Source organism: Sorex araneus, chromosome 4, assembly GCF_027595985.1.
Source record: "Sorex araneus isolate mSorAra2 chromosome 4, mSorAra2.pri, whole genome shotgun sequence".
Lineage (NCBI taxonomy): Eukaryota > Metazoa > Chordata > Mammalia > Eulipotyphla > Soricidae > Sorex > Sorex araneus.
In genome coordinates, this window is record NC_073305.1 from 63,312,318 (window position 1) to 63,330,052 (window position 17,735).

The window sequence follows — 17,735 nt, forward strand, 5'->3', positions numbered from 1 at the left end:
GATACTATGAAAAAGTTATGAACACTCCTGCATATGGTATTTTTTTTTTTTTTGCTTTTTGGGTCACACCCAGCGATGCTCATGGGTTACTCCTGGCTTTGCACTCAGGAATTACTCCTGGCGATGCTTGGGGAACCATATGGGATGCCAGGGATCGAACCTGGGTCAGCCGCGTGCAAGGCAAACGCCCTACCCGCTGTGCTATCGCTCTGGCCCCTGCATATGGTATTTTTAATGGGTTTATATACTCATTTGTTTTGGGTAGATACATAGGGCTACAATTGCAGTGTTGAATATAGCCTGGGATGGAGAGATGGTACAGCCTGTAGGTCATTTGCCTTGTATGCAGCTGACTCAGGTTCCGTCCCCTGTGTACCCTTGAATGATCCCTGAGTGCAGAGCCAGGATTAAGTATTTCTTTCTAGCACATTCATACAGCTCCAGTTTGTCAGGACTGAAAGCATAGCAGAGGAGAAAACTAGAATAAAATTCACAGAAAGATCTAAGGAGAGCTAATCTGGGGTGAATTATCCTGCTTGAGGGGTCAGGAGTCAGGCCTGGTTGCTGGAGGTGTTCTAGAGTTGTGGTTATTTGTGGGTTTGTTTGGAAATAAAAACACAATTTCTTTTATGTACAAGATACTGCTTATGAAAATACTCATTAATATGCTATAATTTCCTCCTCAGATTTTCTCTATTTTTGTTGTGGTTTCTCTGTAAATTTTTCCAACACGCCAAACTTGAGAACTTCATCATTAAAAAAAAAATGTGCCTCCTTCTGTGTTAACCGAACATGTTTAAAAAGCCGTTCAAATTCCATGCATATAAATGATACTGAATTGGAAAAGGAAAGGTCCCAGGACTGTGTCCCCAGAGCAAGCTGTATTGTATTCCTAGTGAGTGATGCGGGGCATTGCCATTCCTGTGCTCTCAAACAGTTCCTCTTGCAGTTCATTTCCCCACCTCTCAAGAGCAAAAGTGCTAGACAAAAATGAGATGAGAAATCATTAGTGTTTTTAAGGGATGGCAGAGTGTCTCTTGCCCACACGCCTGGCTGTCTTCCCCGGGGCCCCTCGGAGGGGATGGGCTCCAGCTTCCCTCCCGATCTCAAGCAGAGCTCCCGGCGGCTGAAGACCACCGGAACTTAGCCACAGCCATGATCAAGGCCCCTCTCCACACATTCGGACAGGCCTCATGCATGAAGGTACCGGCAGAGGAACCCAGGTGTGTGTAATCCCATCAACGGCCAACATCCAGAGACTTAAAAGCAAGCTCCCAGAAGAGAGTGATGCAGAGAGTCTCTTGCCCGCACGCCTTGGCTCCCTTTCCCGGGGCCCCTTCGAAGGGGATGGGCTCCAGCTTCCCTCCCCGCCCTGAGCAGAGCTCCTGGCGGCCGAAGACTACCGGAACCTAGTTACAGCCATGCTGGAGGCCCCTTTCCACACGTTTGGATGAGCCTCACGCATGAAGGTACCGGCAGAGGAACCCAGGTGTGTGTAATCCCATCAACAGCCAACATCCAGAGACTTAAAAGCGAGCTCCCAGAAGCTATATCTTATAACCTACTTCTCCCTCTGGAGAAACTGGCAAGCTACTGAGAGTTTCCTGCCCACATAGGACAGCCTTGCAAGCTTCCCATGGTGTATTCATATGCTAAGGCCAGTAACAGGTGGATCTCATTCCCCTGACCCTGAGAGAGCCTCCAATGCAGCATCGTTGGGAAGGCCAAGTGGAGAGAGGTTACTGAGCCCGCTGGAGAAATCGACGATCAACGGGATTTCGTGATTCAAGGGATGCTTCATTATGAAGAAATTGAATATTTGACATATTCAATTGAAATTGAATATGTAAGCAAATTGAAAAGACAATGTTTCAATATTTTTGTGGCAGGCAGCTCCAGCCTTTGAAGCCGATTTCATTTTGTTTTATGATTTTAGTGACAGGAACAAAACTTGTGGCAGGCCTTATGCAGACAGAAGGTTTCGTTTGCCGTTGAACCACACTGCAGGTTCCCATCCTCACTCCTGATTTAGGTGGAGAGGATAAGTCAGTTTCTAGATTTACATCCCTGACAATTTATCCTTCTGTTTCAGTGTATTTTTCCTAAGACCTATTCATTCTGTTCATATTTACAAGCTAGAGTTAGTTGCTGTTCTGGCAACTGATTCATTTCCGTGACCCTCACCCTGTCCTTAACTGTTCTGTTCCCATTTTTTCCAGTCTTCCCATCCACTCCTGACATTCCAAGTTCCCAGTAAATGGCCTCACAGATGATGATGTGGTTTGTGAGAGAAAAGAAGCTGTTTTATTAAGGATTTTTTCACCGATATTCATCAGGGAGATTGGTCTGAAATGTTCTTTTCTGGAAGTGGATCTGTCTGCTTTGGGTATTAGAGTAACTTTAGCTTCATAGAAGGTGTTAGGAAGGATTCCTGTGTCTTTGATATTTTGGAAGAGCTCAAGGATTTTAAAGGTAGTAAATCTTCCTTGAAGGTTTGATAGAACTCACCAGTGAACCCACGTGGACCAGGACCTAGCAGTAAGGGAGATTCTTTTTTTTTTTTTTTTTTTTTTGCTTTTTGGGCCACACCCGGCGATGCACAGGGGTTGCTCCTGGCTCTGCACTCAGGAATCACCCCTGGCGGTGCTCAGGGGACCATATGGGATGCTGGGAATCGAACCCGGGTCGGCCGCGTGCAAGGCAAACGCCCTACCCGCTGTGCTATTGCTCCAGCCCCAGTAAGGGAGATTCTTAATACTGTTTCCATTTTCTCACTTGTGACTGGCCTGTTGAGGCTCTCTGCTTCCTCATTCAGCTTTGGGAGGTGGTGTGGACCTAAGACTCTATCATTTCTTCTAGGTTCTCCAGCTTAAGAGCATAACGTTGTTCATAGTAACTTCTCATAATATTTGAGTTTCTGAGGGATCCTTTGTAATTTCTCCCCTTTTAACTCTGATCTTATTTATTTGAACATTTTTCTCTTTTTTTCTTTGTGAGTCTGGCTAGAGGTTTATCTATCTTCTTTATCCTTTCAAAGAACTAGCTCCTGGTTTCATTGATTCTTGGAGTTGCTTTCTTGGTTTCTCTGTTTTTGATTTCTGCTCTAGTTTTTCTCTCCCACGAAGGAGCAGTTATAGCTGCTTCTCTGCTATAATGAACTCTCCCTGTGTTCTCTTACTGTGTTTCTGACCCAGGTTGGTCTCAAGTCGCTCTGTTTGATTTTGGCCTTATTCCCTTGGTTGTTAAGGGGTGTATCTTTTTGAGGGGATGGGGAAGGCGGGGACACACTCGGAGTGTTGGGTGCTTAGTCCTGGCTCTGCACTCGAGTCATTCCTGGCAGTGCTCAGAGGACCATATAGGGTACTGGGGATCGAACTCAGGTCTGCTGTGTGCAAAGCAAGCTTCCCTGGTGAGCAGTCTCTCCAGCCCCGGATTGGTCTTTTTGGATGTTCCATCTCCTTCCGTATAGTCCTGTTTTCCCTGCCATCTCACTAGCCTTCTGTTTGGGTCTTAGTGATGCTTACGAGATCATGCCCCTGCTCAAGGGTTATCAGTTCTCCACGGACCAAACTTTTCCTGGAATCACTGCTATGCAGTCCTTGTTCCAGGGTTCCCAGAGGCTAATCTCCAGGCGTAAGCCCAGCTCCTTGAAAAATCAGAAAGTACATAGGCCAGTTTCACTCTTTATACTCCAGAGAGCCCGAATCTTTAGCTCCATGTAGCTGCAGGTCTGTCTGTGTGGTGTGGTCTCAGAGAGATAGAAAATGGCAGTGGAGGTCAAGGGAGTGAGTTTCCATCCTCATCTTCCCGCTTTGGGCTGGGTATTCTTCTCATTCCTCTCATGGTGTGGATATGTGCTTTTGCCAAAAACGCTTTCTCATCTGCAGTGGGAACTAAAGTGTCAGACCTGGAAATGGGAAGGAAAGAGGGGTATCAATATTCAGATAGTTCTGAACTCTTTGCTTTATTTCTGTCAGAGGACCCATGATATTTTTCTTCCCATTGTATGGTTGGCAGGTCGACTGACGCGTGTGCTGACTTTTTTGAACAGTGGGGGCGAATGCAGAAGCAACAGTGTTCTAGTTCTGAACAGAGCCAGCTCCTCTTAGATGTCACAAGTTTCTGTCAGCCTTCTGGCATCTATCTCTGGCCTCAAGGATGCTGTGTCCCAGCCACGGTCTCTTCTTTCCACGGACTCTTTGAATAAAAGGAGACTTAGAGCAAAAGCCACCCGGTGTGAAGGCAGATATTTTCAATCTACAGCTGACAAGTTAAGTGGGAAAAAAGATGTTTCCACTCTGACATTCAGAGGATTTTTGGTTTTGCAGCAAGCCAGCTGATAAAAATCTGGTTTGATTTCTTGCTGCTTTTATTAGTTAATATGTATTTTCCATCATCTAAAAAAAAATCTGAATCAGGCCTTAAAAATCTATTTCCTGTCTCTCCAAATTTAACTTTTCGTTGGCTGATATGCATGGACTAGCACTGTAATTACAGTCTAACACTGATGATGTGTGGTAGAGTGTTTACAAGTTATATAAAAGTCAGACCTAACTTGTGTAACAGAATTGGGAAGAAATATAATGGTAAACTGGAGAAGTATTTTGTGGCAGTGCATTATACTTACTTATCTAATGCTGTAATGTTACCCCAAAGTGTTCCTCTTGAAATACGGTTTCCTTCTCATTTACCAAGTAGGTTATTTATAGTTCTCAGCATCTGGGCTTTCATGCTGTTTTCTATTCTTTTGCTACAAGCTAGAAAAGCATCTGTAGCTTTCCACAGCGGGCATCATCTGGGAGCCCAGGCGTGTGTGCGCGCATGTGTGCGCTCATGTGTGCATGCACACTTAAACACATATATTTACCGGGCTTATTGATTTAACAATGTATGTGATCTATTTTTGTATTTAATTTTTGTATGTTCATTATATATGATTGATCACTTTTGCATATGATTTCCATTTCCTTTTCTTTCCTTTGGGGTTGGGGGGGAGCGGTGGTGAGGCCATACCTGGCAGTGTTCAGGGGCTACTCCTGGCTCTGTACTCCGGGTTCACACCTGGTTAAAAGGTGTCATGAGGCTAGGAGACCATGAAATAACAGGGATTAGATTGGGGAAGTTGGCTGCTTATAAAGGCCAGCACACTACCACCTGTACTTCCTTTTTCTTGATGTTCAGTGCTCAGAACATTGTTTTACAAATATTTTAAATTGAGTTGACCGGTGAAGAGAGTATTCACTGGACTATGAGCCAGTGGACCTGGGTTCTGCACTAATTCTGCCACTAGCATTATTCACTTCGTTCCCTTCTTTTCTTTCTGTCCAGTTCCTCCATTTATTCCCCCTGAAATGGTTACTGAGCACTCTGTTTGCATGGCGCCCCTCCCCTTCTCCCCTCTCTGCTCACTCCAGCCTCTTCTTCCCTTTTTCCTTCTGGCCATAATGTATCTGTCACTTCCACATTACTGCCTGCCTCCTTGTCATTTCTGTTCCTGAAGCTCCTATCAATCATGCTCTGAATATGCATATTTACTCCCAGAGCTTGGGGGTGGTGCTATGGGAGGAAGGTGGGGAGATGTGTGGGTGCAGCCCAGTGAGCCTGTTGCCCAACTACTGTACAGACCTATTTTATTTTCCCTGTTTTTCTTCAAGTTGTAATCTTGTTTGGAGCATAAAGAATGTGTCTTTACAGATCATGTGACTTTCAGGGGAGATATTTGTTGCTCCTTACTAGCCTTTAAAAAAAATATTTCTTTAGTGTTTGGGAACCCATCAGTTATAAAATCTTTACTACCAAGAGCAATGTGCTTCAGAAATGAGGAAAACCTGGATAAATAAACTTGTGCCTTGGTTAACAAGGACATTTGGTAGAATACTGAGTAAATAGTCTACTTTATATGGTAGGACTTTTTAAGGAATTGGTTACTTACTTTTCTTCTGTCAGTCATGTTTGCTTTCTGAGTCAGAAGATGCGAGTATCTACTGACTGGAAGGGAAGATAGGAGTTGTAGGTGACAATGACAGCTGAATTATATATGCTAATGCCATTCTCAGCTAGAGGGGCAAAGCTATATTTTGGAAGAGATTAACATTGCATGCAAATTCAAACTGAAAACATCTGTTTCCTGACCCTGCATTCTGATATCTTGACAGAAATTCCGGGTTTGACATTTCAAGGCCTCTAAGCACCTCCCTCAATTCATCGATAGCTCTTTTCTTCTAGACCTTAAATTAACACTGCTAAACATCTTGGAAATGACTGGGGGAACAACTGAGAACCTGCTTCATTATCTTCTGCTTTCTTGGGAAGAGGAAGCTTCTTCCACAGTGCTCAGGAGACCCCAGTGACAACTTCTGGTGATACTCAGCCTTTCAGGCCAGATAGATCATGCTCAGGCCCAGCTTCGGGGGGCCTCCTGAGTCACATTTGGTGGTGCTGGGCTGACCCTATGCCACCGGGGACTGCAGCGTATCCACTGTGACAACTGAGCTATCTCCCCAGCCCAGGGTTTGTTTGCTTTCTGTATATTTTCTGAAATTCTGGGTATAGAACCCAGACGAGGTGAATACACTTTTCCATTGAACCTTAACTCTCCCGAATTAAATGGGAAAATGCATAAAGTAATTTTAAGTTTCTTAAGGATCCCTAGTAATGGGGTTGGGTATGGCTCCAGTGGTAGAGCACAGGCACGCCTAGCCCGGGCTGGGTCCTTGTTTGTTGTTTGTTGCAAACTAGATCGGGTTGGGCTGGAGAGATAGGACTTTAGTGTTTGGAAGGCCACAGGCATCTCCCCTGATAACCACATGATCTGTAAAGATATATTTCTTGTACTTCAAGGTAGGGCACTAGCCATGCATGTGGCATCCATGATACATGGTTGGATCCGTGACACCCTGATATGGTCCCCCAACCCCCGCCAGGATTGATCCCTGAATGCAGAGCCAGGAGTAAGCCCTGAGCACAGCCCGGTGTGGTCCAGCCGCCCTCTCCTCCCATTGCCCATGGCCCCAGTCCATGACAGAGTTCAGATAATTTGTCCAGTTGAACATAAGGGTTGATATGGCCACTTTGTGTCTGCACGACATCTTATAGCCTAGTTCTCCCTCTCGAAGAACCTGGCAAGCTACCAAGAGTTTCCTGCCCACATGGGAGAGCCTGGCAAACTCCCCATGGCGTATTTATATGCCAAAACCAGTAACAATGATGGGTCTCATTCTCTCATTCCCGACCCTGAAAGAGCCTCCAATGTGGCACCGTTGGGAAGGACTGGTAAAGAGAGGCTTCTAAAATCTCAGGGCTAGGATGAATGGAGACATACTGAGACTGCTTGAGAAATTCGACGATCAACGGGATGATGATGATGAAGAACATATGGCTGTCGGGTAGCCTGTTTTGATAGTGCCATCTCTGACTGTCCAGTATCCTTAGGGACACCCTTCTCTTCTGCTGTTTCCTCTTCCTCCTCTCCCCACTTCTTGCCTCTTCTTTTTTCTTCTCCCCCCTCCTTCTTCCCCTGTTCCTTTTTCCTTTATTCTTCTCTTAGTCTTGAGGAACTAAGGGTATCACTGTTCTGCCTTTTTCCTGCTAACAAGGAGTGTAGGTTATAATATTAGGGGAAGCAGTTTTTAGCACATGGGCTAGAGCAGAGGTGCCAGGTTTTTTTTTTTTTCCTTTTTGGGTCACATCCAGTGATGCTCAGGGGTTATTCCTGGCTCTGCACTCATGAATTACCCCTGGCGGTACTCAGGGGACCATATAGGATGCTGGGAATCAAACCCAGGTTGGCCGAGTGCAAGGCAAACGCCCTACCTGCTGTGCTATCGCTCCAGGCCCAGAGGTGCCAGGTTTAAAAAATAAAAAGTCAGGGGCTGGAGCGATATCACAGCGGGTAGGGCGTTTGCCTTGCACGCGGCCGACCCGGGTTCAATTCCAAGCATCCCATACGGTCCCCTGAGCACCGCTAGGAGTATTTCCTGAGTGCAGAGCCAGGAGTAACCCCTGTGCATTGCCAGGTGTGACCCAAAAGCCCCCCCCAAAAATACTAAAATAAAATAAAGTAAAAAGCTTTAAGACACAAAAAAATGAACTAAATCTATGACAGAATTTTTACTATGGGAAGGCCAGGGTGATAGTACAAAGGGTAGAGTTTGCCTTGCATGTGGATGACTGGGGCTCAATCCCCAGCATCACATGTGGTCCTCTGAGCACTGCTGGAAATGATTCCTGAGTGCAAAGGCAGGAGCAAGCCCAGAGCACTGCCAGGTGTGGCCCAAAAGTACAAACAAAATTACTGCGGGAAATGATATTTAACTTCTGACAGAGAAATGTAAGAAGTTAAAAAGAAAGCAGAAAATCAATACAAGATCGGTAAAAAGATAGACCTCTAAAGTGGAAGGTAAGAAATCTTCTCTCACTTGACTTGGTGGTCTACCCTCCTCCAGAGGAACAGATTAGTCTGTCCGTGGCTCAGGGATACATGGGGAATCGAGTCTTGGGCTGGGTCCCCCTCCCAGACTGGGATGCTGAGAAAGCTCATATGTGAACTCTGAGGTCAGGGTGGAGAATCAGGCTTTGACGGCTTGGGTTTCTGGGAGGTTACTGTGAATACCGACTCACAGTCCTGGGACCATAACATTGCTCCCATCTGTGTCTATGGTCAGGCCATGACCTTCAAGGTCATTAGTAAGTCTGGTCTGCCGGATTTCCTAGTTATTTCTACATAGTCTTGAATAGGACGGTGATCCTCTGCCTGCTTCCCCCAGTCTCCATCGACCCAGGGACCACGCCCATAAGCCACCTCAGAACTCACGGTTGCTTCTCCCAGAAGGGAGCATAAAGTGAGGCCCCCATAACCATGCCACCGGACTCAGCATCAGGCTGGTTCTTCACTCTGGACACCCCAGATGGGTGAGAGCCCTCCCCACCCCAAGGGACCCAGCCCTGGCAGCCGACCTCCACAACCCAGCCGCCACCATGCTCCAGGCCATTTTCCACATGCTCAGGCTGAGACTCACATACGAGTGAACATATTCCTAGACTGCGTGTCTGCGCATCATAAGACGAGCCTGGCAAGCTATCTGTGGCATACTCGATATGCCAAAAACAGTAACAATGACGGTCCTCATTCCCCTGACCCTGAAAGAGCCCCCAATCCGCCATCGAGCTACACTAGCACAGAGACATTACTGGTGCCTGCTCGAGCAAATGGATGAAAAACAGGATGACAGTGATACAGTGATAAAATCTTGAATAGGCTCTTCAGTTGAATAGCAGTGATTGTTATTTTACATTGCATGCAAAAACCAAAGAGCAAAAGTCCCCAAATACCTTGCCTTTGTATGGATCCCTGATTTTAAATACTTATAGAATATGTGTGTTGTTATATCTTCTCTGCAGATAGCTAGTATATAAAATCAAAATAATCCAGAGTTACATATTAATATTCCACAAGCAGCCTCAGACTCCCAAGTACAAGAAAGCCCTTGACATTATTAAAAAGGAAATTAGCTGTTGACAAGTCATCTGAAGAAGAAAGTGTCTGGAAATCTTCCACTCAGATTCCCAGACTCAAATCGGGATATTCTGTAATTCTTTTGCTTTTTAGTATTTTGGGAGGTGGGTGTTGAGTACTACCACCTCACCTGGTGGTACTCAGGGGTTGTTCCTGGCTCTAAACTCAAGTATGACGCTTAGAGGTGCTTAATAATTTTTGTGTTATTTACCTTATCTTCAACTTAATAAAAATCTTAATTTCTAAAACTTAATTTCCTAATTTCAAATTTTGAATTGTGTAAAGTGTTCTATCATTATCTTTTCAAAGAATTAGAAGTAAATTTTTTTAATTTCTAGAACATGTGCTTTCTTACAGTTACATTTTTTTAGGTGACAAAGATGCATACAACCTATAGATCTCAATTCCCCGTTTGAAAAGTAAGCCTAAAGTTGGTAGTATTTTATCAAAAAGATCCAGACATTAAGTGAGTCTCATTAATGAAAACAAAAGTATTTCTCTTTTCATAGTCTGAATTAATTCCTTATCTGTTAACGTAGGCAGACCAGATGTGTTATACCCAGTGTTAAAATTTTAGGGACATACATGTTTCAAGTTGCACTCTTAGCTTTGGGGGTGTGGCAGGGCTGCCTTGGGGCCACACCCAACTGTGCTCAGGGTGTATTCTTGCTTCTGTACTCAGGGGACTTTATGGGGTGCTAGCGTTTGAACCAGAGTCAATCATGTGAAGACAAGCAAGCAGCTTACCTGCTGTACCGTCTCTCTTGTTGATGTTCATGAGGGTTACAGTGTGTAATTTTCTTTCTGTGATCCTGTCTCTGTCTTCCTTTGGTATTAGGATAATGTTGGCATCTAGAGGCTGCTGGGAGGATTCCTGTTCCTTTGATATTTTGGAGACCTTGAGTAGAAGAGGCAGTAAGTCTCTTTGAAGGGTTGGTAGCACTCACTTCACTAGTGAGCCCACCTACGACTGGCCTTTTGCTCTTGGGGAGACTTTTATAATTTCCAATTTCCTGATTGGTCTGTTCAGATTTTTTTTACTTCTGGTTCAGTTTTGGGAGGTGTGTGAGCCTCAGAATGCACATAGTTCCCCTAGGTTCTCCAGCACGCTGCCATAGAGCTACTCACAATAGCCTTTTATGACTTTTTTTTTAAATTTCTGAGGTGTCAGTTGTAATTTCAACCCTTTTATCTCAAATCAATTCATTTAAGGTGTTTTATCCTTTCTTTTTTTTTTTTTTTTAACCTTGTGCATCTAGCTAAGGATTTTTCTCTTTTACGAAAAACCAGCTCCTGGTTTCATTTCCGTATCATTTCTTTCTGCTTTAATTTTTATTATTTCCGTCTACTTTGGAATTCATTTGTTTTACTTTTTTCTGGTTTCTCAAGCTGTGAAGCTAGGTTATAAATTGAACTTTTCCTTCTTTCCTGAGGGAATTCTGTATTGCTAATGAACTTTTTCCTTATTCATGCTTTTGCTGTATTCCATAGATTCTGCTACTTCTATCTTCATTCTCCTTCATTTTGAGGAATCTTTTTGTTCCTTCTTTGTTTTTTTCTCTTTGATCCATTTTAACAATTTGTTACTCAGTTTCTAAATGGTTTTCCCCATACTTTCTTTTTGTGGTTAATTTCCACCTTCATGCCATTGTGATCGAAGAAGATACTTGACAATCTTTTTACTTTTGTGACTTTATTGACACTTGAGTTATGCCCCAGCATGTGGTATCACTGTAACACTGTCATCCCTTTGCTCATCTATCTGTTTGAGCAGGCACCAGTAACATTTCCATCCTGAGACTTGTTGTTACTGTTTTTGGTATATCGAATACATCATGGGTAGCTTGTCAGGCTCTGCGATGCGGGCAGGATACTCTTGGTAGCTTGCTGGACACACCGAGAGGGGCAGAGGAATTGAACCCAGGTCGGCCGTGTGCAAGGCAAATGCTCTACTCGCTGTGCTATCGCTCCAGCCCTCAGCATGTGGTATATTCTATAAAATGTTCCACTGTAAAAAACTAAGGCTCGCCGAGGGTCATGTGCACTCGCGGGCTCTCTGGGCGGCTCTGTCTCACCACCCACGTTCGGTGCTCTGGAACCGCAGTGTGTGGACTGGATTGGGACGGCCGGTGGTCAAGGAAAGGCAAAGGAAGAACGAGGACCAAGCTAGTTGCTGATTAGTTACTGTTTATTCAGTCTTCCATCTTTCTCATCTCCTGCACTCCCAGCTCCGCTCCGGCCTCTCTCTGGATCAACTGCTGCTTCTTTCTCGCTTCTCTGTCTCTCCTCCTACTTGTCTCTCCCACCTTGCCCTCTAGGCTACACCCAGCCAGGTAGCAAAATCAAGGTAAGAAAGCCCTTCCTGAGGGCAGGGCATTCCAAAGCCCTTCCTGACTCTTAAGGTTTTTTCTTTTCCTTAGTCCAGACACTTATTAACATCTTAATACTAGTTATTTTTGTATGGACATAGCAAGAGATACATTGAGGCTTGCAAGGCAGCTCTCCTGGCAACATCTTGCCACAGGCTCAGACCACAGCACTCAGGCCAGATTAATCATTCCTCACCCTAGCAGGGTCCAAATCTGGTTATCACTGTTTGGATCATGACAACATTTGTCCATGACCAAGCTCTTAACTTATAGTTAAGCATTAGGCACTTTGGCCAGGCCCATCTCGACGCCAGGGTAGCACACAACTCACCGCTTGCCCTGGGTCCTTCTCGTCCCACGTAGGGACCCTGCTTTGGGGATGCTAGGAAGTAAGGGCAGCTGAGGCTTAGGTCAAGAGAACAGATGCCCTGGAGGAAAATATCATGTAGAGTCAAATGACTCCCAGGTTACAAAAGCATAACATTTGTTAAGTCTTCCTGTGTCCATACAAAAAGGACTTGCTCTGAACAAACTATGCAAAGGACTCAAGGAGAAGAGAAAAACATTATTTACAAGTCAACAGAACACTAAGAAAGAAGCTACAAATAAAGAGGAATAGGAGCACTGTAACGGGAGTAACCCAATAAACGTAAACTACCTGAGGCTATGTTATCCTACATTCCACGTATACTAGAGAAGAAAGCTCATTTGGCTTTCTCAGAATGGGGTCCTGTGTACAGACAGTAGTCCCAGTTCTTTCAGTTCCTCTTTTAGAACTAGTCCGTACTGATGCTTCCTTACTGATGATCTGTCTGGTTGGTCTGTTCACTAATGGATTGTTCAAGGCCCCGTCTATTGTTGGGTTGCTGTCATGTACTCTTCAAGTCAGTCAGCGGTGACCTTGTATACTTTGCTCTTCCTTCATTTGGTGCATATAAGCTGATAAGATATTCCTCTTGATCTGCCGATCCCTTAATCTGTAATTTCCATCCTATCTCATATGACCTTTTAAAACTTGAATTCTATTTAGTTCATATTCGACCTTGGAATTTATGTCTTTATATTTCCTTAGTCAAAAGCCATCACCTTTTTTCTTTTATTAAGGAAGGCTATAGGCATTTATTTATTTATTTATTTATTTATTTAAGGATAACAAGGGTATACACATTGTTTGACTTCAAGGATTAGTGTTGGTTTATGCTTCGTGAGAGAAAAGATGTGTTCGTAATGTAGTATTGTCCATTCTGTTTTTTATTAGTAGTGGGCAATACTTTCTCAGTCACTCTCAAATTTCATTTTGTCTGCCTAACATGCACTCCTCATATGTTCTCTTACATGGAATTATGGCTGCATTTATCACTAAGTTGAAGCCATTGAATTTTAGCAGCCACCCCCACACACACACGCAGCCACACCCCAAGCCCCTCATCCCTCCCCCCCAACACACACACACACACACACACACACACACACACACCTCACTCCCCACACACATCTGCCTCCGGGTTTACTACCACTCACTCACTAGTGCCCTGGGTCTTAACAACCTTATTCAAACAAAACTTCTTAAATGCACGCATTAAAAAGGTCATAACAGTGAACCATTTTCTAACTTTGGGTGCCATAAAATGGGTATGTTATGTTTGGAATATAAGGCTTCTGAGTGCAGCTATTCATTTTCTTCATCTATAAAAATTTTAGAATAACAGCTTACATCTGCTTGGGGTTTTAAAGTTCTGCATTTTGAAGGGACATCTCTGTTATGTAACTCCGCACCAGACCTGGAGAGGGACCTCGCTTTCTGGCAGGCCCACCTTCTGTAGACGTCAGGAGAAGTATTTGTTCAGCCGTGGAGCCATACTTGCTGGCAGGGCTCCTTCACATGTGTGGACCACATTCCGTTTATCATTTCTTCCTACTGTAAAGGACAAGCATGCAAAACAATTTTGATTTAAAAAGTATTTGAAATATTTTCACATAACTGAGGTTTACCTTATAACAGATATTTCACTACCAGAAGCTACAAATAAGTTTAATTATTGATGTATTTACAGTATGTTTAATTACCATATGCATTCAATTTTGTTTTAGACAGTAGAATTGAGGTTTACTAATTGGCTTAGTCTTTAAAGTAAATACTCGGTGGAATAATTCGGCTTCTCCAAATGTGTGAATTTTTAAGTCGAAAGAATAACTTAATAGAAGTTTTTGAGGCCATACCTGGCAGTGCTCAGGGCTTACACCTGGTCCTGTGCTCAGGATCATATATGGCAGTGCTCGGAGACCTCATTTGATGCTAGGGATTGAACCTGCGTCAGCCTCGGCAAGAGATGTACCCTACCCACTGTACTATCTCTCAGGCCCAATTTTTTTTTTTTTTTTTTTTTGCTTTTTGGGTCACACCCAGTGATGCACAGGCTTTGCACTCACGAATTACTCCTGGCGGTGCTCAGGGGACCATATGGGATTCTGGGAATCGAACCTGGATCGACCCCGTGCAAGGCAAATGCTCTATCCACTGTACTATTGCTCCAGTCCCTCAGGCCCAATGTTTTAATCAAGGAAAAGTGTGCATAATGCTCATTTATGGGATTTGAAATTTAACAATTTTTATTAACTGTTTAAATATGTAGATAACATAATAGCAGTTTTATTGATTTTTTTCTTTTAACCAAAAAAAAGAATGGTGAGGCTGAAGCATTAGTACAGCAGGTAGGGTGCTGTACTACACAGCCAATTTGAGTTCTATCCCCAGGTTCCCAGCCACCTCGAGGAGAACTCCTGACTGCAGAGCCAGGAGTAACCCCTGGGCACTGCTGGGTGTAGCCCCCAAACAAAGACAAGCAAAAAAAGAGAAAAAATGCTTACTTGGACCATTATATCTAAGTTGGAAGGCCTTTTTAAACTTTTACAAATGTGAAATATTTACCTCCTAAAAATATTTACACCTGGGAGAGTGGAGTACAGGAGGAAAGGTTCATCATCTTCAGCCCTTCTACCTGTGTGTTGTCCTCTTGAGTATCTTATTACACTCTCTACATTTTTAAGCTTAGAAAAGTTCTTAGAGAACTACTGTATAGCTAGTGGGTTTCTTTGGGGAGGGGCGAGGGGTCTGTGTTGATCATTTAATTGGGAATCAGGCACTTGAATTTCCGAGTGGACAGTGTCAGATGCTTTCATGTTTGGGTAACAAACATGCAAAATCGAACTTGACTCCAGTGGTGGAACTTTGGCATTTGGGGTGGGGTGTGGCTTGTTCGAGAAGATGACCGACTTCTCCGAGTGTCAGCTTGAACACGTCTGTTGACAATTGGGCGTTGGTTTTTCTCACTGCCATTTCCTGCCCAAATGGGAGACAGATTTTTCTGGCTGTGGCCATTGTCCAGCCCATGGCCACCATTTGCTCAAGCCGAAGAAGACAGATGATGCTAGATGTTTAATTTCCGACCAGACACAAATACTTCAGGAGTAATTTCATGCCTTTAACTGATGTGAAGGTCAGTCCCTAAAATAAAATCCTCCAAACCCCTGGTTTCTGGCTCTCCGCATCCACATAGCTGCATGCACACTGATCTGTTCAGAGCGCTCTCTCTCTCCTCACCTGCGGCCTGCAGAAACAGAGGTGAATATAGAACCGCAGTGGCGCCACGGACTGGGTGGGCACCATCGCCCCTGGCACAGGCCCACTCTGCGGGGGCTGGGTGTCACGGAGGCTGGGCCCCGTTGGAATGCAGACCTCGGAGAGGGAGGCGCTGTTGTAGCGTTTTGGAAATTTTAGTCAAAAGCAGTAGATTGTATTGTGGGTGAATTTCTGAAGTGTTGCCTTTAGAAGTGGCATAGATTCAGACAGGACTTTGTTGGAAGGGACGTTTCTGGATGGTAGATGTGAGCTGCAAGTGGGTAAACCAGGATCAAGCGTGATGGCCTCTCAGTATCTGTATTGCAGACCTTAATGGGGGGCGGAGGGTGGGAGGGGGTGAGAAAGAAAGAAAATGAATTGGTGCCGGGAAATGTACACTGGTGGACGAACAGGTTTGGGAACATTGTATGACTGAAACCTGATCGTGAAAGCTTTGTAACTGTGTCTCGCAGGGTGATTCAATTAAAAAAAAAAGTTATTTTTTAAAAGACCAGACTTTGAAGTCGGATTGGTCTGGCTTCTTGCGTCGCAGACTCCTCCCGACTCCTCTGCGCCTGCCTCCCGCGTACTGCGGGGGTAACAGTAGCAGCACCTGCGCCTGTCTGCGAGGTTTGTTGCCCCCTCGGTGAGGTGGACGCCGAAGTGCCCGCCAGCAGATGCCTCGCTGCTGGGGAGGGCGCGGCGGTCCAAGACCTGGGGGCTGAGAGAACTGTGCTTCCAGAGTCGGGGGTGATCCCCAGTGACGCCAGGGCTCGCGGCAGTGGCGCCGAGTGCCGGCCCTCCCCGCCCCGCCGCTGCCCCTGCTTCCTCTTCCCGGACAGTGCTGGGGACTGAACCGCCGCCTGCTTCAGTGCTCGGGCTCAGTGCTCTGCTCTCCAGCACGGTGCTCCTTCCCGGGGGCGGGAGGCGGGCCCCGCTCCTGTTTCCCCTTCACTCGTGTCCTCCCCCCGCTCCTCTCGGTGGGTGCTTGAGATGGCCAGGGCGTGTTCTCTGCGTGGTGCTCCCACCGGCTGCCTTGGCGCCCGATCCGCGCTCTCCCGGCTGTGCCTGCGCGCATCCTGCCCACGGGGATGGCCCCCCGCGGGCCCTCGGGGGTGGCCCCTCTTGGTCACGGTGTTTGGCGGAGGTTGCGGTGCTGCCCCAGACTGGCTTCCTGGCACTTGGGGGCTTCAGACCGCAGAGCTGCCGGGCCTGCATTTGGCCCGAGGGAGCAGCATCGGGGGTCAAACCCCCGTCAGCTCTGGCTGGCGGGCGTGCGCACCTGGCACTGGGGGTCCCGGGCTCCTCCCGCGTCAGCTAACACGGTGAAGGCAGAGCTGATTTGGCGGTGTCGGGCTGAACCAGCGCGCACGGGAGGCCTGTGCTCAGTCCGCTGGCTCAGTTCTCTTGCGGTTGTCCCCGCATCTTGGCATTCCTCGCCCCTCTTCCCCGCCTGCCTTGTTAGCTTGTAACAGGCCAGCACTCCCCATTCTGCTCCCACTCTCTCCTCTCTCCTCTCCCCTTTCTTTGCTCTGTTCTCTACTCCGTCCCGCGTCTCTGCCCCCCATCCCTCTTCCTCACCTTGGTTTTCTTTCTTCTCTCTCCTTTCCTCACTCCTGCTGTCTGACTTCGTTATTCCACATCCCCTCCCTTCTCTCCCCTCCCCACTCTCTTTCCTGCTCTTACCCCTTTCCAGCTTCTTATTCCCGTCTCTCTGTCCTTCCATTTCCTTTAATCTTTTGGGTCCTAGCCCTGCCTACCAAAGAATAAGCAGTTCGAGCTTTCACAGAAAAATGTTGTTTTTCAAGTCTGTATGTATTCTCATGTGAAATATTTATTTTGCCATTTCAGTACCAGAACTATGTGGTATTTCTACTTCCATCTTCACAGGGCTTCACTGCATTATTATAGTGCTCAAGTTAGTACAGTTCCTCAGCTACAGTTTAGTGATTTTAAATGATATGTATAATAAATTTAAGTTTAGCTTTACTGTGTACATTAGTAATACGAAACAAGCTTGTTCATTAAAGGAAAACTGAAAATTCAGGCAAACCGATTGTTCTTTTCTAATGTCTCTGTTCTTTTTTTTTTTTTCTCCTCAGATCCCTTTCTCATTGGTCCAGTTTCCATTATGGGAATCCTTAAAAGTAAGTTTTCAGTCTTCACATAAAATATCTCCCAATTATCACAATACTCAACAGATTCAGTATCACAGTATCCAATATTTAATATC

The 17,735-nt window shown here is 45.4% G+C and overlaps 1 protein-coding gene across 5 annotated transcripts in view; it reads left to right on the forward strand.

Moving 5' to 3' along the window:
- The window catches only part of SLC25A26 (solute carrier family 25 member 26), a 148,553-nt gene that overhangs the window by 84,720 nt on the left and 46,098 nt on the right, over positions 1 to 17,735 (forward strand). For all 5 annotated transcript variants that reach the window (XR_008629710.1, XM_055134218.1, XM_055134217.1 and 2 more), the window contains one exon: positions 17,605 to 17,649. Coding sequence is in view for 4 of the 5 variants with exons in the window: in XM_055134218.1 (XP_054990193.1) it covers positions 17,605 to 17,649 (45 nt within the window). In the remaining variant the exon portion in view is untranslated. The remainder of the gene's footprint in view (positions 1 to 17,604; positions 17,650 to 17,735) is intronic.